Source organism: Eschrichtius robustus, chromosome 3 (genome assembly GCF_028021215.1).
Source record: "Eschrichtius robustus isolate mEscRob2 chromosome 3, mEscRob2.pri, whole genome shotgun sequence".
Classification (NCBI taxonomy): domain Eukaryota; kingdom Metazoa; phylum Chordata; class Mammalia; order Artiodactyla; family Eschrichtiidae; genus Eschrichtius; species Eschrichtius robustus.
In genome coordinates this window covers 37,418,829-37,445,805 of record NC_090826.1, presented here as the reverse complement: position 1 = coordinate 37,445,805, position 26,977 = coordinate 37,418,829, and the positions used below count along the sequence as shown (strand labels likewise).

Below are 26,977 nucleotides of genomic sequence, written 5' to 3'. Positions count from 1 at the left end.
AATAAAACCAAAAATAAACAAATGGGACCTAATGAAACGTAAAAGCTTTTGCACAGCAGAGGAAACCATAAACAAGACGAAAAGACAACCCTCAGAATGGGAGAAAATATTTGCAAATGAAGCAACTAACAAAGATTAATCTCCAAACTTTAGACGCAGCTCATGCTGCTCAATATCAAAAAAAGAAACAACCCAATCCAAAAATGGGCAGAAGATATACAGATTGCCAACAAACACATGAAAGGATGCTCAACATTATTAATCATTAGAGAAATGCAAATCAAAACTGCAATGAGGTATCACCTCACACCAGTCAGAATGGCCATCATCTAAAAATCTACAAACAATAAATGCTGTAGAGGGTGTGGAGAAAAGGGAACCCTCTTGCACTGTTGGTGGGAATGTAAATTGATACAGCCACTTTGGAGAACAGTATGGAGGTTCCTTAAAAAACTAAAAATAGAATTACCATATGACCCAGCCATCCCACTTTTTTCTCAGGGCATATACCCTGAGAAAACCGTAATTCAAAAAGAGTCATGTACCACAATGTTCATTGCAGCTCTATTTACAATAGCCAGGACATGGAAGCAACCTAAGTGTCCATCGACAGATGAATGGATAAAGAAGATGTGGCACATATATACAATGGAATATTACTCAGCCATAAAAAGAAATGAAATTGAGTTATTTGTAGTGAGGTGGATGGACCTAGAGTTTGTCCTACAGAGTGAAGTAAGTCAGAAAGAGAAAAACAAATAGCGTACGCTAACACATATATATGGAATCTAAAAAAAAAAAAATGGTCATGAAGAACCTCAGGGCAAGACGGGAATAAAGATGCAGACCTACTACAGAATGGACTTGAGGATATGGGGAGGGCAAGGGTAAGCTGGGACAAAGTGAGAGTGTGGCATGGACGTATGTACACTACCATATGTAAAATAGCTAGCTAGTGGGAAGCAGCCACGTAGCACAGGGAGATCAGCTTGGTGCTTTGTGACCACCTAGAGGGGTGGGATAGGGAGGGTGGGCGGGAGACGCAAGAGGGAGGAGATATGGGGATATATGTATATGTATAGCTGATTCACTTTGTTATAAAGCAGAAACTAACACACCATTGTAAATCAATTATACTCCAATAAAGATGTTAAGAAAATGCAACAGGTCTTTAAGAGAAGTAATTATAAAGTACTAGGAAGAGTGTTACTGCCTTTTTATGCATATGAGCATAAGATGGACATAGTTTTGACAGGTGGCAATGGGGTATATGGCTAATTCAGTGAGGGGGTAAAAAAGTCCTACCAAGTGAACTAAGCAGTAGGTGAGTTTTGGCAGCATTTGCCTCTCTGTATACTTACTTTATGGTTTCCATTTCTCATTGCAGCCGTGACTATAGAGCTGAGGCAATATTGACGAGAAGTAGTGTTTTTTGGCCAAAGAACAGGTTGTGGGGAGAGGAATGGAAGTAAAGGATAAAAGCATAAGTAAAGTCATAAGGAAATGTCGTTGACTTCTGCGAATACTAAGTTTCTAGCTGAAACACAGCATAAGTATAGGAAAGCCAAGGTTAGAAATGAAAGGGCCTGCCCAGGGAGGGCCCTGAATGCTAAGCTAAATTTGGACTTCATTTATTAAGAATAGTTTATCACTGAAGACTTCTGAGCAGGGAAGTGATATGATCAGAACTTGGTTTAGAATACTACATTTGAAGAAAAGTAGCATATAGTAGATTCCATAAACTGGATGCTTATAGTGTTAATTAGTATTTATAGAATAAATTAATGTGTGAGCCCTCCTGATTCCCTGGAGAATAAGACGCACTAAAAAAGCTTAGCAGGAGCTTCCCAGGTGGCACAGTGGTTAAGAATCCGCCTGCCACTGCAGGGGACACGGGCTTGAGCCTTGGTCCAGGAAGATCCCACGTGCCGCGGAGGAACTAAGCCCATGTGCCACAACTATTGAGCCCTCGTGCCACAACTACTGAAGCCCACGCGCCTAGAGCCCATGCTCTGCAACAAGAGAAGCCACCGCAATGAGAAGCCTGCGCGCCACAACGAAGAGTAGCCCCCACTCACTGCAACTAGAGAAAGCCCATGCACAGCAATGAAGACCCAATGCAGCAAAAATAAATAAATAAATAAATTTATTTTGAAGAGCAGCTTTTCTCTGCAGATTTCATTTAAGCAAGGCTTTGATATAAGAGTACAAGAAGGTTGGTAGACGTACTGATGAAACACAACATGAATTTGTAACCGACTGCATGACCACACCTATAGAGTATTGACTTACAGTCTTTTGTCACTTGGAGACAGGGTTCTAAAAACTTATCATAGGACTCTGTCTTTGAGAAAGTGACAGAAGAAGATTCAGTTTTCATTCCACAAATATTTCCTCGGTGCTTGTCATATTACCAGCACTGTGCTATAGGTAATTCAACTGTGAGCAAGGAGCTAACAGGCTACTAGGGGAGAGGGATGCATAAATAACTAAAACTGTGTTTTAAGTGATGTTGCTGAGGTGAGCCTAGATATGAAAGATATCTTGAGTGCAAATTTGTAAAATTATATCACCAGGTATATAACTCCGCCTGTGCTTCAGGGGCAAGTTTCTTTTTTCTTTTTTCCTTTTTTTTAAATCTGTGGCTGCATTGGGTCTTCGTTGTCGCGCGCAGGCTGTCTCTAGTTGTGGTGAGCGGGGGCTACTCTTTGTTGTGGTGCGCGGGCTTCTCATTGCAGTGGCTTCTCTAGTAGCAGAGCATGGGCTCTAGGTATGTGGGCTTCAGTAGTTGCAGCACACAGGCTCAGTAGTTGTGGCTCGCGGGCTCTAGAGCACAGGCTCAGTAGTTGTGGTGCACGAGCTTAGTTGCTCCACGGCATGTGGGATCTTCCCGGACCAGGGCTCGAACCCGTGTCCCCTGCATTGGCAGGCGGATTCTTAACCACTGGGCCACCAGGGAAGTCCCCAGGGGCAAGTTTCTAGAAATTTAGAAGTGTTGACACCACTTGAGAAGCTACAATTTTATAGTGAACTTTAAAAAGAGAATTTTTTATTTTCTAAGAAAGTATTTTTTAATTTTAAAATAATATGTGTGCTTTAAGGCTTATTTGAACTTCATAGAAAAACAAAAAAGAAGAAAAAATGTCATTCTCTTAGGGAAAAAAAAATACATCGCTATTTTCATGTTTGTGTATTTCCTTCTGGGCTTTTTCCCCCAGGATGGTATTTGTAGACTTTGGAAGAGGATACAACTGAGAGTTTAGTGAACATGAAACTAGCATTAGCTCTCTTACATTTATTTAGGCCCACACAATTGACAAAGCGCAGATTAAGGCAGAATACCCACCTGTTTCTGAATAGATTCACAGAGGGCCCCTCCTGCTGAATGTGTAGGGTAGGAACTCAAGGGATTCATTTCGTCATTCCCATTCCTCACAGGTGCCCCTGACCCCACAGCTGGGGCCAGCATTGATGATGAGAACTGTTGGCATTTGGACGAGGAACAGGTGAAAGAACAAGTGAAGCTCTTTCTCTCCCAGGGTGGTTACTATGGCTCTGGAAAGCAACTCAATTCAATGTTTGCCAAGGTAAGATATGAAAAGTTTTTTTTTTCTTAAGTAAACTAGGCTTACCACACTTCTGGCTTCATGCATTGTAGCTAGCTCACTTGACCTACCTGTACTGAATGCTTGAAAACTAACTGTGGGGAGGGGAGCTGAGCAGAGCAGACTTGAGCAGGTTGCATCCAGGGACCCCTACTGCCTCACCCTGGTAGTCTTTTTCCTTCTGCTCAGCTCTCTAAGTGAGTTAGCATTCCTGGGGGGATTAGTAATGAAGCCACCTTCCCTCTGCTTTGAACCCAAGGCTGCCTGATGAGGCTTTAAAGAGACTTAGTATTTTGGAACTGGGGACTCTCACAGCGGGCTTTCTCTCTCTGTTTTTTTTTTTTTTCTTAACACCTTTAGTGAAATATAAATCACATAGCATAAAATTCACCCATTTTAAAAAGTGTACAATTCAGTGGTTTTTAATATATTCACAGATATGTACAGCTATCACCACAGTCAACTTTAGAACATTTTCATTATCTTAAAAAGAAACCCCATACCCTTTACCTATCACTCCCCTATTCCCCATGCCCCACTCCCCCAGCCCTAAGCAACCACTAATCTACTTTCTATCTCTATAGATTTCCCTATTCTGGACTGGCTTCTTTCTCCTGGAATAGTATTTTTTTTTTTAAACATTAGCTTTTTTTTTTTTTTTTAAACTTTGGGTTTATTTATTTATTTATGGCTGTGTTGGGTCTTCGTTTCTGTGCGAGGGCTTTCTCTAGTTGCGGCAAGTGGGGGCCACTCTTCATCGCGGTGCACGGGCCTTTCATTATCGTGGCCTCTCTTGTTGCGGAGCACAGGCTCCAGACGCAGAGGCTCAGTAATTGTGGCTCACGAGCCTAGTTGCTCCACGGCATGTGGGATCTTCCCAGACCAGGGCTCGAACCCGTGTCCCCTGCATTGGCAGGCAGATTCTCAACCACTGCGCCACCAGGGAAGCCCTGGAATAGTATTTTAAAGTATTTAAAAACATACATCCATGCTGTAGCATGTGTCAGTACTTCATTCCTTTTTACGGCCAAGTAATATTCCATTATATGGATACCACACTTTTTGTTTATCCATTTGTCTGTTGATGGGCATTTGGATTGTTTCCATTTTTTAGCTATTATAAATAATGCTGCTATAAACATTCTTGTACAATGTTTCTGTGTGGACATATATATTTTCATTTCTCTCTAGGAGTGGAATTGATAGGCCATATGGTAGCTCTCTGTTTAATCATTTGAGGAATTTCTAGACTGATTTCCAAAGTGGCTACATCATTCTACATTCCCACCAAACAATGTATGAGGGTTCTGATTGCTCTATATCCTTGCCAACACTTATTATCTGGCTTTTTGATTCTAGCCATCCTTGTGAGTGTTAAGTGGTATCTCATTGCCCACAGCAGACTTTCTTGATACATGCAAATAACTTACATACAGAACAAGAGGCCTTCTTTTTGGCTCTTTGGATATGCTGTGCTTAGTTACTTCATCTTCTCCTCCCCCTCCTCCCCTTCTTTCTCCTCCTACTTTGTTATGATGTGCAGTCACCAACTCTTGCCCCTCCTTATGTGTCAGGTTCGAGAGATGCTGCGGATGAGAGATTCCAATGGAGCCAGGATGCTGACGCTAATAACTGAGCAGTTTATGGCTGACCCACGACTCACACTCTGGAGGCAGCAAGGAACAGCCATGACAGATAAGTGCAGGCAGCTCTGGGATGAGCTAGGTAAGTCCACATATCTCAGAGAACTGCATGTCTATCCTATCAGCTTGCCCCCTGGCAATAGTGTTAGTGAACACTTGCCATCAGTCATTACATGGATCTTGCTAAGTGAACTTTAGCCCAATTGGTAGAAGATTTAGGGTCTACAGAGGCTACCCAGAGTAATTCTGAACTCACTTGTGTTTCTTCCACAGCATTGTGCTTTGCTATTGACATCTGCATTCTGTTCCAGATGTTACCACATAGAAGCCTTTGGTGAGAGAAAACCTTTTGCCTTGGCTTCTGTTCCATGGCATTAGCCTGGCTCTCCAGATACTTACCAAACTCACTTTTCTTGCTTTCCCTGGGTCTGCTTTTCTTTATCACCCCCAGACAAACCTCTTAGACATAAGGCAGTTTCCAAGACTTGGGCCTTGGACTTCTATTCTTTCTCTATACTCCTTTGAGAACTCTTTTTTTTCAATAGCATGGCTTCAGAGTTTCCTTTATGGTGATCTCATCCTCATCTTCTTTCCACTTATCTGAGTTCCAGTCTCATATTAGCAGCTGCCCTATGACCATTTCTACTGAAAAAAATCTCCTGATCACCTCAAACTTGAGAAACCCAAAAATGAAATCAGGGCTTCTATGAAAAGAGATTCCCCTGAACCTGGCATTGGCACCACCATTTCTTACTCTATCAAACTTGTTGTCAAGCACTCATTTTTTGTTCATTCCCTACATCCAGTTACCAAATTAATTTGATTCCTTGACCTTCAGAATGCAATTTAGTGTCCATTCACACTTTTTACTTCCCATCACCACTGATCTGGTTGAGGGCCTTGGGACTTTTGGATTAAATTAGACCTGTGGCCTCCTGAATGGCTTCTCTGTTCTAGATTCTTCTCATCAAGGCCATCTTCTTTTGTCATTATTTCTCTTTATCATTCCCCTGTTCCAAGGCCAGTTTTGCAGGGCTAATACTCAGCTCCTCCCCCTGTTTGCAGAATCCTCCATACTCTGAACTCACTATCCAGTCATGGCCCCACTCTGGGGTTATACTGGAAAACTTCCATACGACATATTCTAAAAGTTCTAATATAGCTTCTCCATACTCCCTCCAGCCCAGAAAGCAACGACAAACTTTCCACTCATACAAAATAGCACAAGAAAAAAACTACATTTAGGATTTTAGTGAATTCCCCCAAAGCATATATATTATAGTCTTAGGGCTAAAAGCCGTGGGGAATGAGGCTTAATGACTCTGGGACTATACTTAGTTACTTTGGGGCTGCTGAGCGTGGGGTTTTGATTTGGGTGCTAAGGCTTCTTGATATCACCTGGGGCACCAATGGCTTTGGAGTTCTCATTAATAATGAAGAGCTACATTATTGAGCGTTATGTGCCAGTCTCTGTGTTAAAGATTGTACACACATTGTTTCATGTAATTCTCATAACAAACCTATGAGGTAATTGTGTGTTTGTTGCAAAGAAACAGAGACAGCTCTGGTTACTTCTGGATACAGAATAAAATAAAGAATTATAGAAAACTGTCTCTCTGACACAATCACACTTTCTGAAGTACAGGAATGTTGAACTATTAGTCTAAAGTTACTGGTCCAACCAGTTGTGACCAGGGTCACAATGCATGGCAAGTTGGGAACAGCTTCTTACACTCTTTCCTCAGAAGGAATTGTAGGCATGGACTTCCTTCTAGGGTAACATATCAGCATCTCCATATGTTTAGGTGAGACAGATGAGCTCCGAAAAGTTACTTGTTCAAGGTCACACACTAGTTAAGTGGTGGCTCTAACACCGGAACCCCAATCTGTCTGAATCCAAATCAAACATCCTTCTGCAACATCTCCCTCAGTTTCACCTTGTTATGTACTATTTTCTCCCAAAGTGCATGTTTCTTAAGAATTTGAAATTAGCCTTCAGAGAGTCAGTTTCATCTGAGGCCTGAATCTCTTGGGAATAATTTCTGTGACAATCATGGGATTGTTTTGTGGATTTGGGCTTGGCCTTTGGGGCAAAGGTAGGTAAGAGGAAGTAAGCAGAGCTAGATCCCAGTGCTTTTAATGCTTTTGTCATATACTTAGGTTCATTAAGAAAAGCTCTTGATTGTGATATTTTCATATCTACGAAATTGCTATATCAACATTCCAAGAAACTCTCAGCATTCTGCAAAGACAGTAGTTCCCAAACTTCTCAAAATCACCTGGAGTACTTGTTTAAACAGATTGCTGGGCCCGTCCCCAGAGTTTCTGATTACATAGGTTGGAGTAGGGCCTGATAATTTGCATTTCTAACCTATTCTCTGGGGATGCTGATGCCACGGTTCCAGAGACCACATTTTGAAAAATACTGCACTAAGAGAAGCCTTATTGGGTCAGACACTAGAGCAAGTACGTTCATGCTTCCCTTGACTACTCTGAGGGTTCCTTACTGGTCACTAGGCCTGCTCCTCTGGAGGGAGGGCCTCGACAGGGATTGTAGGAATTTAGAGGAGTGGGCTCACTACCTTCAGTTCCTGAACCGGAGATAACAGAAGCAATCAGACATGAAGTGTTCTCATCTCTCCATGTCTGTACACATATGCTTTTAAAAATCTTCTTTTAAAATCTATAAACTATCTCTGCTCCCATAAAAGGCCACTCCTTACATACTTGCTCTGGTTCCTATGCCATTTCCTTTTCTCAAGAATTTTGCTCCTCAGTTACTCCTTTCTCTGGCATCATTAATTTCTCCCTCAATACTGGATGAGTTCCATCAGCATACAAATATGCTCTAATAGTTTCAATCTCAAAAAAAAAAAAGTGCCTTTGATGGTCCCATCCTCCTCTAATTACTGCCCCATTTCTCTTCTTCCATTCAAAACAACACATTCTTTTTTTGTTTTTTAACATCTTTATTGGAGTATAATTGCTTTACAGTGTTTTGTTAGTTTCTGCTGTATAACAAAGTGAATCAAGCTGCACGCAGTTCCTCCAGCCCTAGGACAACGGCTGCCTGGGTCCCAGGAAGCGTGGTGCCCAATCTGAGCTTCTACTCCAGGTGGGCAGCCTCACAGCCTTGTCTCTCAGGGCCCGGCTAAGGCCTGGGTTACAGCCTTGTGGAAGGTCTCTGGGCGGGGCTAGGGGGGTGTAAAGGATGTAGATTGCCACGTGGATGTGGCACAGGGGGTGCAGTCACCCCACTTCTCTGGTTGTGTGAAGACTGCAGAGCGCACAGACAGACCTCCGTCGTGGCTGTTCAAGAAAGAAACCCAGGAGCCCCCAGTGAATTTATGGATTAGTGAAAGTAACAGCCATTTATTGAGCACCTGTGAATCAGGTGCCACCAGTAGGCAGCACAAACTTGTTTTGTGATCTCACTCTCGGTGCCTGCAGTCATTCCGTCACTTCCTAAGGCACTGTTACCCGTCTGTACCAGTACCCAGCAGCCTTCTGTTTCCCAAAGAATCTTCATGTAGAGTGTATATGTTGATAAGGAAGCATCAAAGCCAATATTTTACCAGTTTTACAAGCTATCCCCATTTTCAGACATTAGCTCAAAAAAGGAAGTAATGAGATCAAGACCTTTCAGTGAGACAGACCTGTCAAGGATTTTAAAGGCTTGGTGGTTACTTATCAAGATCCTGGATTGAGAAATCAATGAGTGGATAAGGATTTGACCTGACTTTTGAACGGAATATCATTCTTTCCCCCAAACGTTATCAATCATGAGGTTGAAAGAATAGAAAAAATCAGAGTATATCACATGTAGTAAGGCCGTGTGGCTGACAGGGCCTTGGTGCAGGGTGTCGGGCCGGGTGTCAGGCCTGCGCCTATGAGGTGGAAGAGCCGAGGTCAGGACATTGCTCCACCAGAGACTTCCTGGCTCCACGTAATATCAAATGTCAAAAGCTCTCCCAGAGATCGCCATCTCAACACTAAGACCTAGCTCCACCCAACAACCAGCAAGCTACAGTGCTGGACACCCTATGCCAAACAACTAGCAACACAGGAACACAACCCCACCCATTAGCAGAGAGGCTGCCTAAAATCATAATAAGGTCACAGACACCCCAAAACACACCATGGGACGTGGTCCTGCCCACCAGAAAGACAAGATCCAGCCTCATCCACCAGAACGCAGGCACTAGTCCCCTCCACCAGGAAGCCTACACAACCCACTGAACCAACCTTAGCCACTGGGGACAGACACCAAAAACAATGGGAACTACGAACCTGGAGCCTGCAAAAAGGAGACCCCAAACACAGTACGTTAAGCAAAATTAGAAGACAGAGAAACACACATCAGATGAAGGAGCAAGGTGAAAACCCAAGAGACCAAACAAATGAAGAGGAAATAGGTGGTCTACCTGAAAAGGAATTCAGAGTAATGATAGTAAACATGATCCAAAATCTTGGAAATAGAATGGAGAAAATACAAGAACCGTTTAACAAGGACCTAGAAGAGATAAAGAGCAAACAAACAATGATGAAAAACACAATAAATGAAATTTAAAATTCTCTAGAAGGAATCAATAGCAGAATAAATGAGGCAGAAGAATGGATAAGTGACCTGGAAGATAAAATAGTGGAAATAACTACTGCAGAGCAGAATAAAGAAAAAAGAATGAAAAGAATTGAAGACAGTCTCAGAGACCTCTGGGACAACATTAAAAGCACCAACATTTGAATTATAGGGGTCCCAGAAGAAGAGAAAAAGAAAGGGACTCAGAAAATATCTGAAGAGATTATAGTTGAAAACTTCCCTAATATGGGAAAGGAAATAGTCAATCAAGTACAGGAAGCGCAGAGAGTCCCATACAGGATAAATCCAAGGAGAAACACGCCAAGACACATATTAATCAAACTATCAAAAATTAAATACAAAGAAAAAAATATTAAAAGCAGCAAGGGAAAAACAACAAATAACACACAAGGGAATCCCTATAAGGTTAACAGCTGATCTTTCAGCAGAAACTCTGGAAGCCAGAAGGGAGTGGCAAGACATATTTAAAGTGAGGAAAGGGAAAAACCTACAACCAAGGTTACTCTACCCAGTAAGGCTCTCATTCAGATTGGACAGAGAAATTAAAACCTTTACAGACAAGCAAAAGCTAAGACAATTCACCACCGCCAAACCAGATTTACAACAAATGCTAAAGGAACTTCTCTAGGCAGGAAACACAAGAGAAGGAAAAGACCTACAATAACAAACCCAAAACAATTAAGAAAATGGTAATAGGAACATACATATCGATAATTACCTTAAATGTAAATGGATTAAATGCTCCCACCAAAAGACATAGACTGGCTGAATGGATACAAAAACAAGACCCGTATATATGCTGTCTACAAGAGACCCACTTCAGACCTGGGGACACATGCAGACTGAAAGTGAGGGGATGGAAAAAGATATTCCATGCAAATGGAAATCAAAAGAAAGCTGGAGTAGCAATTCTCATGTCGGACAAAATAGACTTGAAAATAAAGACTATTGCAAGAATGTATGTGGAACCTAGAAAAATGGTACAGATGAACCGGTTTGCAGGGCAGAAGTTGAGACACAGGTGTAGAGAACAAACGTTTGGACACCAAGGGGGGAAAACCGCGGTGGGGTGGGGATGGTGGTGTGCTGAATTGGGCGATTGGGATTGACATGTATACACTGATGTGTATGAAATTGATGAATGATTAAAAAAAAAAAAGACTATTGCAAGAGACAAAGGAGGACACTACATAATGATCAAGGGATCAATCCAAGAAGAAGATATAACAGTTGTAAATATTTATGCACCCAACATAGGAGCACCTCAATACATAAGGCAAAAGCTAACCGCCATAAATGGGGAAATCAACAGTAACACAATCATAGTAGGGGACTTTAACACCCCACTGTCACCAATGGACAGATCATCCAAAATGAAAATACATAAGGTAACACAAGCTTTAAATGATAACATTAAACAACATGGACTTAATTGATATTTATAGGATATTCCATCCAAAAACAACAGAATACACTTTCTTCTCAAGTGCTCATGGAACAGTCTCCAGGATAGATCATATCTTGGGTCACAAATCAAGCCTTGATAAATTTAAGAATATTGAAATCGTATCAAGTATCTTTTCCGACCACAATGCTATGAGACTAGATATCAGTTACAGGAAAAAATCTGTAAAAAATACTAACACATGGAGGCCAAACAATACACTACTTAATAACCAAGAGATCACTGAAGAAATCAAAGAGGAAATCAAAAAATACCTAGAAACAAATGACAATGAAAACACGACGACCCAAAACCTATGGGATGAAGCAAAAGCAGTTCTAAGAGGGAAGTTTATAGCAATACAATCCTACCTCAAGAAACAAGAAACATCTCAAATAAACAACCTAACCTTACACTTAAAGCAATTAGAGAAAGAAGAACAAACAAACAAAAAAAAAAACCGCAAAGTTAGCAGAAGGAAAGAAATCATAAAGATCAGAACAGAAATAAATGAAAAAGAAATGAAGGAAATGATAGCAAAGATCAATAAAACTAAAAGCTGGTTCTTTGAGAAGATAAACAAAATTGGTAAACCAGTAGCCAGACTCATTAAGAATAAAAGGGAGAAGACTCAAATCAATAGAAGTAGAAAGGAAAAAGGAGAAGTAACAACTGACACTGCAGAAATACAAAGGATCATGAGAGATTACTACAAGCAACAATATGCCAATAAAATGGACAACCTGGAAGAAATGGACAAATTCTTAGAAAAGCACAACCTTCCTAGACTGAACCAGGAAGAAACAGAAAATATGAATAGACCAATCACAAGCACTGAAATTGAGACTGTGATTAAAAATCTTCCAACAAACAAAAGCCCAGGACCAGATGGCTTCACAGGCGAATTCTATCAAACATTTAGAGAAGAGCTAACACCTATCCTTCTCAAACTCTTCCAAAATATAGCAGGGGGAGGAACACGCCCAAACTCATTCTACGAGGCCACCAAAACCCTTATACCAAAACCAGACAAAGATGTCACAAAGAAAGAAAACTGCAGGCCAATATCACTGATAAACATAGATGCAAAAATCCTCACCAAAATACTAGCAAACAGAATCCAACAGCACATTAAAAGGATCATACACCATGATCAAGTGGGCTTTATCCCAGGAATGCAAGGATTCTTCAATATACGCAGATCAATCATTGGGATAAACCATATTAACAAATTGAAGGAGAAAAACCATATGATCATCTAAATAGATGCAGAAAAAGCTTTTGACAAAATTCAACACCCATTTATGATAAAAACCCTCCAGAAAGTAGGCATAGAGGGAACTTACCTCAACATAATAAAGGCCATATATGACAAACCCACAGCCAACATCATTCTCAATGGTGAAAAACTGAAACCATTTCCTCTAAGATCAGGAACAAGACAAGGTTGTCCACTCTCACCACTGTTATTCAACATAGTTTTGGAAGTTTTAGCCACAGCAATCAGAGAAGAAAAAGAAATAAAAGGAATCCAAATCAGAAAAGAAGTAAAGCAGTCACAGTTTGCAGATGACATGATACTATACATAGAGAATCCTAAAGATGCTACCAGAAAACTAGTAGAGCTAATCAATGAATTTGGTAAAGTAGCAGGATACAAAATTAATGCACAGAAATCTCTTGCATTCCTGTACACTAATGATGAAAAATCTGAAAGAAAAATTAAGGAAACACTCCCATTTACCACTGCAACAAAAAGAATAAAATACCTAGGAATAAACCTACCTAAGGAGACAAAAGACCTGTATTCAGAAAACTATAAGACACTGATGAAAGAAATTAAAGATGATACCAACAGATGGAGAGATACCATGTTCTTGGATTGGAAGAATCAACATTGTGAAAATGACTATACTACCCAAAGCAATCTACAGATTCAATGCAATCCCTATCAAACTACCAATGGCATTTTTCACAGAACTAGAACAAAACATTTCACAATTTATATGGAAACACAAAAGACCCCGAATAGCCAAAGCAATCTTGAGAAAGAAAAACAGAGCTGGAGGAATCAGGCTCCCTGACTTCAGACTATACTGCAAAGCTACAGTAATCAAGACAGTATGGTACTGGCACAAAAACAGAAATATAGATCAATGGAACAGGATGGAAAGCCCAGAGATAAACCCATGCACATATGGTCACCTTATTTTTGATAAAGGAGGCAAGAATATACACTGGAGAAAAGACAGCCTCTTCAATAAGTGGTGGTGGGAAAACTGGACAGCTACATGTAAAAGAATGAAATTAGAACACTCTCTAACACCATACACAAAAATAAACTCAAAATGGATTAACGACCTAAATGTAAGGGCAGACACTATCAAACTCTCAGAGGAAAACATAGGCAGAACACTCTATGACATAAATCACAGCAAGATCCTTTTTGACCCAGCTCCTAGAGAAATGGAAATAAAAACAAAAATAAACAAATGGGACCTAATGAAACTTAAAAGCTTTTGCACATCAAAGAAGACCATAAACAAGATGAAAAGACAACCATCAGAATGGGAGAAAATATTTGCAAACGAAGCAACTGACAAAGGATTAATCTCCAAAATTTACAAGCAGCTCATGCAGCTCAATATCAAAAAAACAAACAACCCAATCCAAAAATGGGCAGAAGACCTAAATAGACATTTCTCCAAAGAAGATACACAGATTGCTAGCAAACACATGAAAGAATGCTCAACATCATTAATCATTAGAGAAATGCAAATCAAAACTACAATGAGATATCATCTCACACCGGTCAGAATGGCCATCATCAATCTACAAACAATAAATGCTGGAGAGGATGTGGAGGAAAGGGAACCCTCGTGCACTGTTGGTGGGAATGTTAATTGATACAGCTGCTATGGAGAACAGTATGGAGGTTCCTTAAAAAACTAAAAATAGAACTACCATACGACCCAGCAATCCCACTACTGGGCATATACCCTGAGAAAACCATAATTCAAAAAGAGTCATGTACCACAATGTTCCTTGCAGCTCTGTTTACAATAGCCACAACATGGAAGCAACCTAAGTGTCCATCGACAGATGAATGGATAAAGAAGATGTGGCACATATATACAATGGAATATTACTCAGCCATAAAAAAAACGAAATTGAGTTATTTGTAGTGCGATGGATGGACCCAGAGTCTGTCATACAGAGTGAAGTAAGTCAGAAAGAGAAAAACAAATACTGTATGCTAACACATATATATGGAATCTTAAAAAAAAAAATGGTCATGAAGAACCTCGGGGCAAGATGGGAATAAAGACGCAGAACTACTAGAGAATATACTTGAGGATACGGGGAGGGGGAAGGGTAAGCTGGGACAAAGTGAGAGAGTGGCATGGACATATATACACTACCAAACATAAAATAGATAGCTAGTGGGAAGCAGCCGCATAGCACAGGGAGATCAGCTCAGTGCTTTGTGACCACCTAGAGGTGGGTGGGATAGGGAGGGTGGGAGGGGGACGCAAGAGGGAGGGGATATTGGGATATATGTATATGTATAGCTGATTCACTTTGTTATAAAGCAGAAACTAACACACCATTGTAAAGCAATTATACTCCAATAAAGACGTTAAAAAAAAAAGTGAATCAGCTATACGTATACATATATCCCCATATCCCCTCCCTCTTGAGCCTCCCTCCCACCCTCCCTATCCCACAAAACAACACTTCTTGAAAACCTTGTCTGCATTCTTTCCATTTGCTTACCTCCATTCTCTCTCGAGCCCACTGCAGTTGAGCTTCGATTGCTCATTGCTGCCACTCTACTGACAAGTAGCTCTTGCTACAGTCACCAGTGACTTCCATATTGCAGTGGCCACTTCTCTGTTGTTATTTTACTTGACCTCTTAGCAGTTTTCAATAAAATTGACCATACACGTCTTGAAACGTATTCTCTTAGCTTCCATAACCCCACACCCTCCTGGGTTTCCTCCCACATTCTGGCTGCTTTCTGTCAGACTGCTTTGTAGGCTCCTCTTCCTTTCCTCAACCCTTCTAAATATTGAGTATTCTGCAGCACCCACTGCCCTGTCTACATTCTGTACCTAAGTGATCATATTCAGTCCCATGGCTTTAAATATAATCTAGATGTAGGCAAGTCACAAATTTATGTCTCTAGCCCTGACCTTTCTCTTGAGCTGTAGGCTCAGTGTCCAGCTTCCCACCATGTCTAGGAAACATCTCAAACTTAACATGACCATCACAGAACTCTTATTTTTCCCGCCAAAGCCTGATTTTCCCCGTCTCAGTACAGGGTTGTGAGATGTATCTAGTTGCTCAAAAAGAAAATCTGAGTCATCCTAGGTTCCCTCTGTTTTCTACCTTCTACACCCAATCCAAGACCTGTTGACCCTCACAGTTGGAAGACTGAATAAGATAATATATATAAAGTGCCTATTATAATGCGTAGCCCATAAAAAGAAATAAATTGTCGCTATTATTTATTATTATATTTAATATATAATAATTATGTAAAATTTTAACTTCCATGGTACCTACACTTGGTTAGAGGTGGTTTTTTTTTGCTTTTTATTTATTTATTTATTTATTTATTTATTTTTGGCTGTGTTGGGTCTTCGTTTTTCTGTGCTAGGGCTTTCTCCAGTCGCGGCAAGCGGGGGCCACTCTTCATTGCGGTGTGCGGGCCTCTCACTATCGCGGCCTCTCTTGCTGCGGAGCACAGGCTCCAGACGCGCAGGCTCAGCAGTTGTGGCTCACGGGCCTAATTGCTCCGCGGCATGCGAGATCCTCCCAGACCAGGGCTCAAACCCATGTCCCCTGCATTGGCAGGCAGATTCCCAACCACTGTGCCACCAGGGAAGCCCTTGGTTAGAGTTTTTGATGCTTTTTTTTTTTTAAACATCTTTATTGGAGTATAATTGCTTTACAATGGTGTGTTAGTTTCTGTTTTATAACGAAGTGAATCAGCTATACATATACATATGTCCCCATATCTCTTCCCTCTTGCGTCTCCCTCCCTCCCACCCTCCCTATCCCACCCCTCTAGGTGGTCACAAAGCCCGGAGCTGATCTCCCTGTGCTATGCAGCTGCTTCCCACTAGCTATCTATTTTACTTTTGGTAGTGTATATATGTCCATGCCACTCTCTCACTTTGTCCCAGCTTACCCTTCCCCCTCCCTGTATCCTCAAGTGATGCTTTTTTTAAGTTGCTGGAAAATCTGCTTTTGGATCATGGTAACACAGTCCCTACATGCCTATTACATGTAGGCACCTGCAGGATTTTTTACCGTGTCTCTTTCTTAGAGATGCAGCAATCTCTTGAGTTTTTTAAAAAACAAATCCATAATGACTTAATAAAACAGAAAACTCATTTTAAACTTACAGGTGAAAGTACTCACTTTCTAGGGATCCCCTTTTTAATATTTCAGTGCCTAGGAAATAGTAACTCCTTGATGACTGTAGTTAGTTCCCTGTTTTTTTTACCTCTTAAGCCTCTCTCAACTCACCCCAATCTGTTTTCTGTTCCTGTTACCCTATTGATTTTGCCTTTCATAAGGCCAAGTTTAATGGCCTCTCTTTGGTTCTCGTTATACTTATGAAGATTAAATGTGAAAATCTTTTACTTCACTATAAACAAAAAGCACATCTTAAACTGTAAGGTAAATGTTTGTTACTAATATTGACACTCTGCCTCATTAGACATTGCTAATTGGCTTGTGTGTCACTAATTTCTCCTGGTTCTTCCATCTCTCTTATCTTTCTTTCTTAATCTCTTTTGCTTATTCCTCCTTCTCCTCTGCTCACAACTTAAATATTGGTGCTTCCTCAAAATTCTTTTCTTAGCGCTCCTCTTCCCTCATCTTAAATGATGAGGTTTTCTTATCTTTTTTGTTTGTTGGTGGGTGGGACCCTATCCCTACATTAATTTTACAAGAACCAGCAAACAGTGTAACACAGACACCATAGGAAAAGACTACAATGTGAAGAAAAAAATTTTTTTCATGAGGTTTATAGAGGCCTTTAGGATTCTTAAATTCTAAAAGTAGAGAAAGTAACTTTTATGATCTGAATATTTGTGCATCTTTCTTACTGTCACACGGTTAGAAATTTTTTACCTCCTTTACCTCCTATATATTAGGGATTTCCTGCCACCTGGTGTTCAGAAAGGACACTGTAATTGGTAGGAACTCACAGTCCCAATAGTACTAAAAGCTAACATGCTAGATTACAAAAATTTTCTACCAAAAGGAAAAAACATCCAATAGACTAAATATCCAAAGAGACTAAAATGACTCATGAGAACGTATTTGCCTTCGCTTATGTCCTTTCTCCTGTTTGGGTATATACCCTCCCTCGATCTCTCTGCCCAAACCACTCCTATTTATCTCTCGTTCTTCTTTCAAAATGAAGTAATACATGTATACAGGTTAAAATGTCAAAGAGTTCTACAAACTTTTTAATAAAAAACAATATTCCTCTGCCATATTCCTTCACATTGTCAGTTACTACTTCTCAGAAAGAGCAATTTTTAATTCTTTTAGCTGCTTTTTCTAACATGCCTCCACATTTCTAAATAAATGTTCTCTCTTGATTTTTTAATTCTAGGTATTCTCTTTTTACTCCTACAATAAAAGATGAAGATTTACCTCTCTAAGGGTCACACCATCATATTCTTTCCCAAACAGGCTTTCTCATTCTTTTCAATGTGGATAGGCTGAGCATGTTCCACATCTTTAAGTTCTGCTTCCTTTTTGGTTCACAGTTCTGTCTTTAATTTCTTTCTTCTTGCATTTTACAATAAGCAGTCAATAGAAACCAGGCTGCTCCTTCAACACTTTGCTTAGATATTTCCTCAGCTAATTTTATTACTCACAAGTTCTACCTTCCACAAAACACTAGGACATGAACACCATGTCTGGATTATAAGCCTGTCACAGTCTTCTCAGAACCAAGTAGGGAAAGAGGGTTGGATGGTGGGGGTAAGGGTGTCCATTTGTACAATATGTATATTTTTCTTAATCCCTCAGTTTTTCGCATGGAAACCCCACCCTCAGTTGTACACAGTATTCCCAATCCAGAGCCTCTCTGAATCTATCTTTCCAGTGAGTAAAGCTCTGGTTTTCTTCCAGGAGAGAGAATGAACAGGCACTGAGCTACCTTGAATAGAGGAGGAAGTCTGTGATCCTGAGACCTTTGACAAACTTCTAACCTGTTCCACTATTTTTCGGCCCCACTTTCAGCGGGGCTCTGCAGCATGAATCAGTCTGCTGCTGGGCTTTCCTAACTGCTAATGGAGTTTTCAACTTTCTTCTGCTATGTCAGCTATCTCTCATCCACATGCTTTCCAGATTCCAAAATTTTATGACTCTTCTCTTTCATCTCTCCCATTCTCTGTGTCTATGTGAGTTTATGCCTGTTTTTATCCCTCTACTTTCATTTTAGTGAAGTATCAAGAGGGACTGATAATGAGCATATGTACTTAGTTAGCCATTTTTTAACTAGAATTAACTCATGTTTATTCTTCAAGGACAAACTCAAATGTTATAACTTTTCCTGACCCCACCTACAGAGTTAATTGTTCCATCATACATATTCTCACAGCACTTTATATGTGGCTATAATAGCATTTACTATGCTTTAGTATAATTATTTTTTGAGGGACTCCTAACTATAATCCCCTTAAGAACCATCATTATATAATACTATTATATTACATAGTGTAGTTTCTTTTTCATTTTGGATTTGAAAAACTGAATTGAGCCAATAGAAATGAATTTTCATCATCTCTAGTTAGTACCTGAAATTGAGGCTTAAATGGTCTTTTAAAACATTCCTATTTGACTTTGAGGGGCCTTGAAATAGTGTCTGAATATACTGCCGTCTATAGATATAACACCATCCCAAAGGATGTTTAACTTAAGACACTCTGCAGCCAGGCTTATTGTTAACTTGAGATTGAGAATATTTCTGTCTTAGCCACATAGCCAACTTTGAAAATAAGAAGCAGGTTTGCTTGCAAAGAAGGGTGATGTGGTCAAAGAAACAGTACTCATTGGTTATGTGGAATATGTGATATTCTGCTATAGTGACAGAGAAGATCCAAGAATGTGATAGTTTTAAGGCATCACAGCTGATCAACAGTATCAAAATCCAAGTACAAATAAACAATTTTCCCTGGAAAAGGGAAATACTAAATTCCACTCTGTGCCAAATAATATGCTAGGCCCTTTACATTATGATCTCAGTTTTACAGTTGAGGGATTTGAAGCTCAGAAAGTCCAAGGTCAACTAAAATTGAATCCTTTTCTGAGCACCTTCCTTCTTATGCTAAATGCCCTTCCTCTGTGCTATTATTGTACCGTGAATATATCTTTATCTTAACACTTATCATATTCAAATGACACTGTGTTTACTTATCTATCTCCCCCATTGGACAGCTCCTCAAGGGTAGGAACAGGGTCTTATTCTCCAATACAAGGTCTTGAACAAGAACTCTCTCAATACATGTTTGTTGGACTGCAGATCTGAGCTCAGAATTCAAGCCCAAATCTGTCTTGTTCATCATCACAGGCATATATCCAGATATCAAGATAGTCACTCTGCTTTAAGAAACCTTTGGGAAGGAAAAATAAGCATTTCTGAAAACTTTAGCAGATTTGGTTTTTTATATTGAGAAAAGCTGATGTTTTGGAAACTTTTCCTACCAACAAAAAATGGAAGAAAAGAGTAAACTGAAAAATTAAGGCTTAGACATACATCAAAGGAGAGATGTCAAGAATGTGGGTTGTTTTCTTTTCCAGGGGCGTTATGGGTGTGCATCATTTTAAATCCACATTGCAAACTGGAGGAAAAATCCTGTTGGCTGCAGCAACTGCAGAAGTGGAATGACCTGGATGTCTGTCCCCTGGAGGATGGGAACTATGGGCATGAGCTGCCCAACATCACCAACGCACTTCCCCAGAATGCCAGTCACCGTTCAGGTGAGCCAGATATCATTTTAGCGTCTTCATGCCTGGAACTCCAAAAGGTCGGAGGGTAAAGCCTGAGAACAAAGGTGGCTGGACAACTTTTGGACTGTCAGAATTGTCATCCTAAATAAGAAAAGCCTGTCCTTTTGTTTGTCTTGAAATGCCAAACCTTAAATAAGGGTAAGCTTGTATCTTTGACATTGAGGATGCTGTCCTTTTCCACATCTAGAGTGTCCTTACAGTGTCCAGCATAAATTCCTAGAGCCCTCTTCATGAATCCTCTTTACCCTTCAAGTTTTTCATGACTAATGGATCTTGGCCTCAGTTGGGGTTGGTTTTAGCTCAGAAGACCTACCTCAAGGGAATGATAGAAGACCTGGGAGGAAAAAAAAAAAAAAAAACTTAAAAAAATGTCCTGACAGTTGCCTTTCTTACTTACTTTTCTCTGTTTTCCTCAAATTTTTATACAGCAGATTTCTAGGAGGGGGTCATTGTTCCAAGATATGGCTAGGACTCTTGCTCCATTTTAAGACAAATCCAGTCCAGTGATATTGTACCCTCTGCCTTTTGAGCCCACTGACCAGGTATCACTGGACATCAACATTCACATCAGCTTTAGTTCATCTAACTCAGGCCATTTGCTGTTGGCAATTGATTGCTCTTTAGCCCATGGGGATCCTTTATTGGTAGATTTTATCAGACATTGATTTTACATGTCCTCCCTTTTATTTTAAGTGATAAATCTACTGATATTTTTAACCTCTAGGAGGAAATCACTTAAATTATTGTTATTGCTTGGTCTTCATCTACTGTACCATAATTGATTATCAGTGTATTTAAGGCAACCAAGGTAATGAGAGATGAAAAGCCTACAACTTTGCCACTTGAAGCTACCCTTTGCTGGCATTCATCTAACCTCCACAACACAGGAATCTATCCTTTTAGTATTGACTTTGGTTTGGCATAGAGAGAGTCACATGTGTATAAACACATGCCTCCAGTCTGGCAGTTTCTTCCTTGTCACAGTATACTGGTTATTCGTTGTTACTGGTTCTTATTTGAGGATGTTGTTTCCTCTTAAGTCTTCTCAAGCTGTGGCTGATTTATCTCTCATATCTCTTTACCTTTGGGCCTGATGGAGCAATAGGCATCCTGCTTATTCTTCATTGCCATTTCTACATCATTGTCCTACCCTCCTTCCTAAAATACCCCCCAGCTTTAAAGTCAGTGCTGTTAAAATATGCTGTCTGCTGCCCTCCAGGTTTTGGTCGTTTGACCTCTGGGGCAATCCCCCTCATGCCTTGGAGATTTTTGGTTACTGGCTCACTAACACTACTCTCTGCCTCTACTTCTGTCATGATTCTTGATCATTTAAATAGCCTCATAAATGGTACTTTCAGTATTCTAGTCTTTCAGTTCTTTGACCTCCTCTCTTTTAATAGTCTATCTTCTATCATAACTTAGCTATGCAACCTCAAGATCATACCCTAAAGCTTGTCATTACCAATAACTACACCTTCTTCACAATCGCAATTTCAAGCAGCTCCAATTAGCACCACCAGTCTTACTAGGTTATTTTCTCTGGTATTCCAGTTCCAGTAATTCTTTGACCCACTAGGAATTTTGATCCTATCACTTTTTCATTCTTGTGGTAGCCTCATTTTCCTTCTTATCCCGATTAGATTCCTTGGTGCATCATTATAATCACTACCTTGCATACATACTCAACCCCCTCGTTCCCTTAGTTACACTCACATAGCAAAACCCTAACCTTAGTAGTTCAGTCTAACTTTCTAGTTACTCGGTGCTCACACCCACACAGCTGAACATGGTGGAGAGAAACATGACTATGATAACTGGTCTTATCTTAAGTTTATGACCACTAATCTCAAGTGGGTCCATAGTATTGTTCAGACATCAACTACATTTCCCTAGTCTATGCCTTCTTTCAGTCTTCTAAATTACTATTTCACACCACCTTTTCCTTAAAACTTTCTATACTTTCTCCCCATCCTCACTTTCATCCTGAAGACTTGCTTCCTGTTCACTGAGAATATAGAAGCAAGCAGAAGAGAATTTCCAAAACTCTGTCACCACATCTGCTTCTGTCTACACCCATCTACTCTGCCTTTTCTGCTGTTTTTGTTTGTGCTTCTGTCTAAGTCCAAACCCTCCACTTGTTCTTGAGATCTTATTCCTTTTATCTAGGACATCACCCCAGGAATTATCTCTACTCTCTCCTGCATCACAGATTTTTGTGGATTATTCCTCTGAGTATACAAGCACATTGTTTTATCTTTCATCCCAAAACAAAACAAAGCAAAAAACATTCTTGTTGACCCCACATGACTCTCTGTCTACCACGTTGTTTCTCTGAGGTAGTAGAAATAAGTGGTAGAATTAAGAAAAATGCTCAAAAGAATATTATATATTTATCTTCTCTACTTCTTCTGCTCTTATTCTCTCTTCAACTCACTCCAGTCAGGCTTTCATCCCTTCAGTACTGAAACATCTCTTGTACTGGTCACTAACGCTGACCATTGCTAAATCTAGTTCTCAGTCAGAATCTTACTTGACCTATCAGCAGTATTTGTCACAATCGATCACTCTCTCCTTCAAACACCTTATTTCCAAGACACTGCTCTCTTGGTTCTCCTCTTCATTGGCCCCTCCTTCTCAGTCTCCTTTACTGTCTCCCCGCCACTTCCCAACCTAAAATGCTAGAGTACCCAGGGCTCAGTTATCAAACCACTTCTCTTTCTATATTTACTCCCCTGGTAATTGCATTGTTTTAATAATCATCTATATACTAACAACATCCAGATTTATATCTCTTGCCCAGACTTTTCCTCTCAACTCCAGACTTACATGTTCATCTACCTTTTTGATGTTTCCTCTTAGATATTAATAGGATCTCAGTAGGATTTCTTACCCCTCTAGCCCCACCCAAACCTGCTCCTCCTGCAGTCTTCCCTGTCTCTATATATGACAAGTCTATCTTAAAAACCTTGGAGTCATCCTTGATTCTTCTCTTTCTCATCCCAGATCTAATCCATGAGCAAATCCTATTACCTTTACCTTCAGAATATATCCAGGGTTCGTTTACTCTCATCACCTCCACTGCTTATTACTCTGAACAGATTACCACCATCTTTCACAAATTATTGCAGTGGCCTCCTAACTGCTTCCATCGTAAAGTCTGTTCTCAATACTGCTGCCAGTTGTCCTTTCAAAATGCAAATCAGATCATATACCTTCAATGGCTCAAAGACCTCCAGTGGCTTCTCATCTTTGCCTCATGGCCCAGAAGGCCCTCCATGGTCTGGTTTCCTAGTACCTCTCTGACCTCATCTCCTATGACTTTCCTGCTTATTTACTCCATTCTAGGTACACTGGCTTCCTCACTACCCTCAAACACTCCAAATATGTTCCCACCAATAGCACTTACTGTTCCTTTTGCCTAGGATGCTCTTCCCTTAGTTATATCTGAGGCTTGCTCTTCAGTTCCTTCAGGTCTCTGTTCAAATGTTACCTTATTAAAAACCATGCTATATAAAACAATAACCCCCACCCAATACCAGCTTGCCTTTCTCCCTAACTTTGCTTTAGTCTCCTCCTTAGCACTCATAACCATCTTATATATTTACTATACTATACATTCATTTAACTGTCTCTCCCCATTTGAATATAAAGGTCCATGAAGCCAAGGACTTCTTATATCCTCAATACCTAGAACAGTACCTGCCATGTAGTAGACAGTCATTATTTGCTGACTTCATGAAATACAAAACATATTGGGAGCCTAATCCCCACTGTGGGCTGAGCAGACCCATGGTAGATTCTCAGTTTAGCAGGAGAGGGGCTCCGACTGCAGCCAGTAGAAGGTCATTGTGCTTCAACTGAGGGGTGACATGAAGGAGGAGCAATTCCAGTAAATATTGTCAGTGCTATTCTGATTTACTCCTCTGAGCCTGCACTCTAAGGAATATACCAGTTTCTGAAGAGATGACCAGATTCCAAGGACTTTTGCTTAGTAGATGAATATGTTCATTTCTTTCATGTTCAGTCTGAACCCTCTGACTTTCCCTCCCAATATTTTTGCACAGGCTCAGTAGATGCACAACTCATTTGGGCATCTCTGGAAATATCTGTATTTCAGTTCTTGATCCCAAAATAGTTTCAACTGTTCTTAGTCTGGCAGAGAGTCAGTTAAATGATTGTTTATGTTTTTATTTCCTTAAATGTCACTTCCATGAGTCCTTCTATATCCACATTTTATGACTGTATCTTCCATCTGGTCTTCCTACACACCACCCTGAAGAATTGAGCTTACTTTGTCTGCTGTTTCCCTGCAGCCCTTTTCCTGAAGCGAGATGGCATGGTAGGACTCCAATGAGAAAACAATTTAGTCTTTTGTCAGCATCAGTTTTTCTTATTGGAGAACAAGGTTGTAAGCTTGCAGACACTAGTGTGATAAAGATACCAGAATACACAGGGCTTCAGCGCTTTTTCAGCTTTTATATCAATGTCACAGAAGTACTTAGTCTGATGTGGGTCATGCTGTAAAAGAAACAGGTTATGGGTTGGCCAGGGATATTACCTAGCTGCTTCTCTGTTCCTCTGGCTTCTACAGAAGCAGTTTGTATCCTCATAATTGAGCAGCTGAGCACCACTGTCCCTCCTCTCTTTCATGTGGCTCTGGGTCCTAGGAGAAATTGGTCTTCAGCCATAGATCTATGTAGAAAGGTTCTTCCCATAGAGGGCACAGACACATGAAAAGCTATCCAGTAAAGAAGCAACACAACGAACACCCAGACAGATGGCAGAGTGACTGCTGTCACTAACTATACACTATTCTTCTGCCATTCCTCCCAGCCTGAAGAAGACACAAGAGCTAGAGCTTCAGATTACCCGTCATTGAACTGCTGCATTTCTTTCTTTCCCCAGATTCTTTATCCAGACCAAGACGGACAGTGTTCACTAGAGCCATCGAGGGCCGTGAATTGCATTGGCAGGACAGCCACTTACAGCGAATAATCAGCAGTGATGTATATATAGCTCCTGCCTGCCAGCAGGAAAGTGAGAGACTACTCTTTAATTCCCAAGGCCAGCCACTGTGGCTTGGTAAGTGTACCTGTCCTACTCTCACAATTTCAGAGCCCACTCTCACCTTATGCCAAGCCTGAGTGAGCCATCTGCATAGGTACCAGCAACACAACTACACTTTGGACAGTCTTCATACAGATCTTCTGGGGCCTTGACTAGGGCCTCAGGGTATTTATGTGTAGCCTGGGAGATTTGCATATGTACAAATGAGGTACAGTAACCTCAAATAGAGGGATTTATATTGTTTCCTAAGTTTGGGGAGGGGAAAGGAGTTAGTAAATCTGAAAGAGTACTAACAAAATCATTAGACATTAGTTCACAGGCTCTCTTAATCAGCAGTTACCGAGCAACATTGTAATCTACCCTGAAATTACATATTTTGCTGAAAAGGCATGAACTTTGAAACTTAAATTACTCTGTACTAGTAGCTAAGGCACTATCTGCATTTGTCACCAAGCTGTCTTCCTTTCCTCATTCCTTCCGTCATCATAACAGGATAGAGCTGTTCCATTGTGAGTTTAAACCCTCCTCTAGCCTCTGTCAATCTATTCTTGACTTTATTATAGAATGCCCATTCCAAACTAGACACTTTTTAAAAATACACATTTTCTGAGTCTTACGACAATAGCGTACATTTTTATTATCATCTCCCAATTCCCTACCTCCATCCCTCACCCCATATCTTTGTCTTTCACAAGATCTTGCTGAATCCACCTGAAATTCCCTTTGATTATATTTCTTCTTCTCTGATCTAACACTTCTAAAACATATATATAACTAGCATGAGAAAAAATATAACCTCATTAATAAACAAAGATACAAATCAAAACAACACTGAATTATCATGTTTCGATTGTCAAATAGTCAGAAATTTTATAAATAAAGATAATTAGGGGGACTTCCCTGGTGGCACAGTGGTTAAGAATCCACCTGCCAATGCAGGAGACACGGGTTCGATCCCTGGTCCAGGAAGATCCCACATGCCGTGGAGCAACTAAGCCTGTGCACCACAACTACTGAGCCTGCGCTCTAGAGCCTGCGAGCCACAAGTACTGAGCCCGCATGCTGCAACTACTGAAGCCCATGCGTCTAGAACCCATGCTCCGCAAAAAGAGAAGCCACCACAATGAGAAGTCCGCGCACCGCAATGAAGAGTAGCCCCCGCTCACCACAACTGGAGAAAGCCCGCACGCAGCAACAAAGACCCAACGCAGCCAAAAATAAATAATAAATAAATAAATAAAATTTAAAAAAAAAAAGTTAATTAGGTTTTGGTAGAGGAGGGGTTACATGTAGGAGAGGTAATCTCATATACTACTAGTAGGAATGTAAATGCTTACAACATTTCAACAACATTTATCAAAAGCCTTTAAAATACATTCATAGCCCTTGATCCAGAAATTCTACCTCTAGGAGTTTATCCTGAGCTATAATTAACTAAGAATATGCATAAAGTTATGGGGTTTATTAGAGCATGGATGTATAATGTACAGATGAGAAAAAACTGGAAGCAATCTAAATGTCCAACAATAGGGGATTGATTGACTTAATGGATAGTATGCATATTCAGTGGAATGAT

At 40.4% G+C, this 26,977-nt stretch overlaps 1 protein-coding gene across 1 annotated transcript in view; it reads left to right on the top strand.

The window, feature by feature from the left end:
- Nucleotides 1-26,977, top strand: part of ZSWIM5 (zinc finger SWIM-type containing 5) — a 248,428-nt gene that overhangs the window by 194,844 nt on the left and 26,607 nt on the right. The window contains exons 3-6 of the mRNA XM_068537942.1: nucleotides 3,439-3,587; nucleotides 5,180-5,330; nucleotides 20,125-20,304; nucleotides 25,240-25,416. Of these exons, the coding sequence (XP_068394043.1) occupies nucleotides 3,439-3,587; nucleotides 5,180-5,330; nucleotides 20,125-20,304; nucleotides 25,240-25,416 (657 nt within the window). The remainder of the gene's footprint in view (nucleotides 1-3,438; nucleotides 3,588-5,179; nucleotides 5,331-20,124; nucleotides 20,305-25,239; nucleotides 25,417-26,977) is intronic.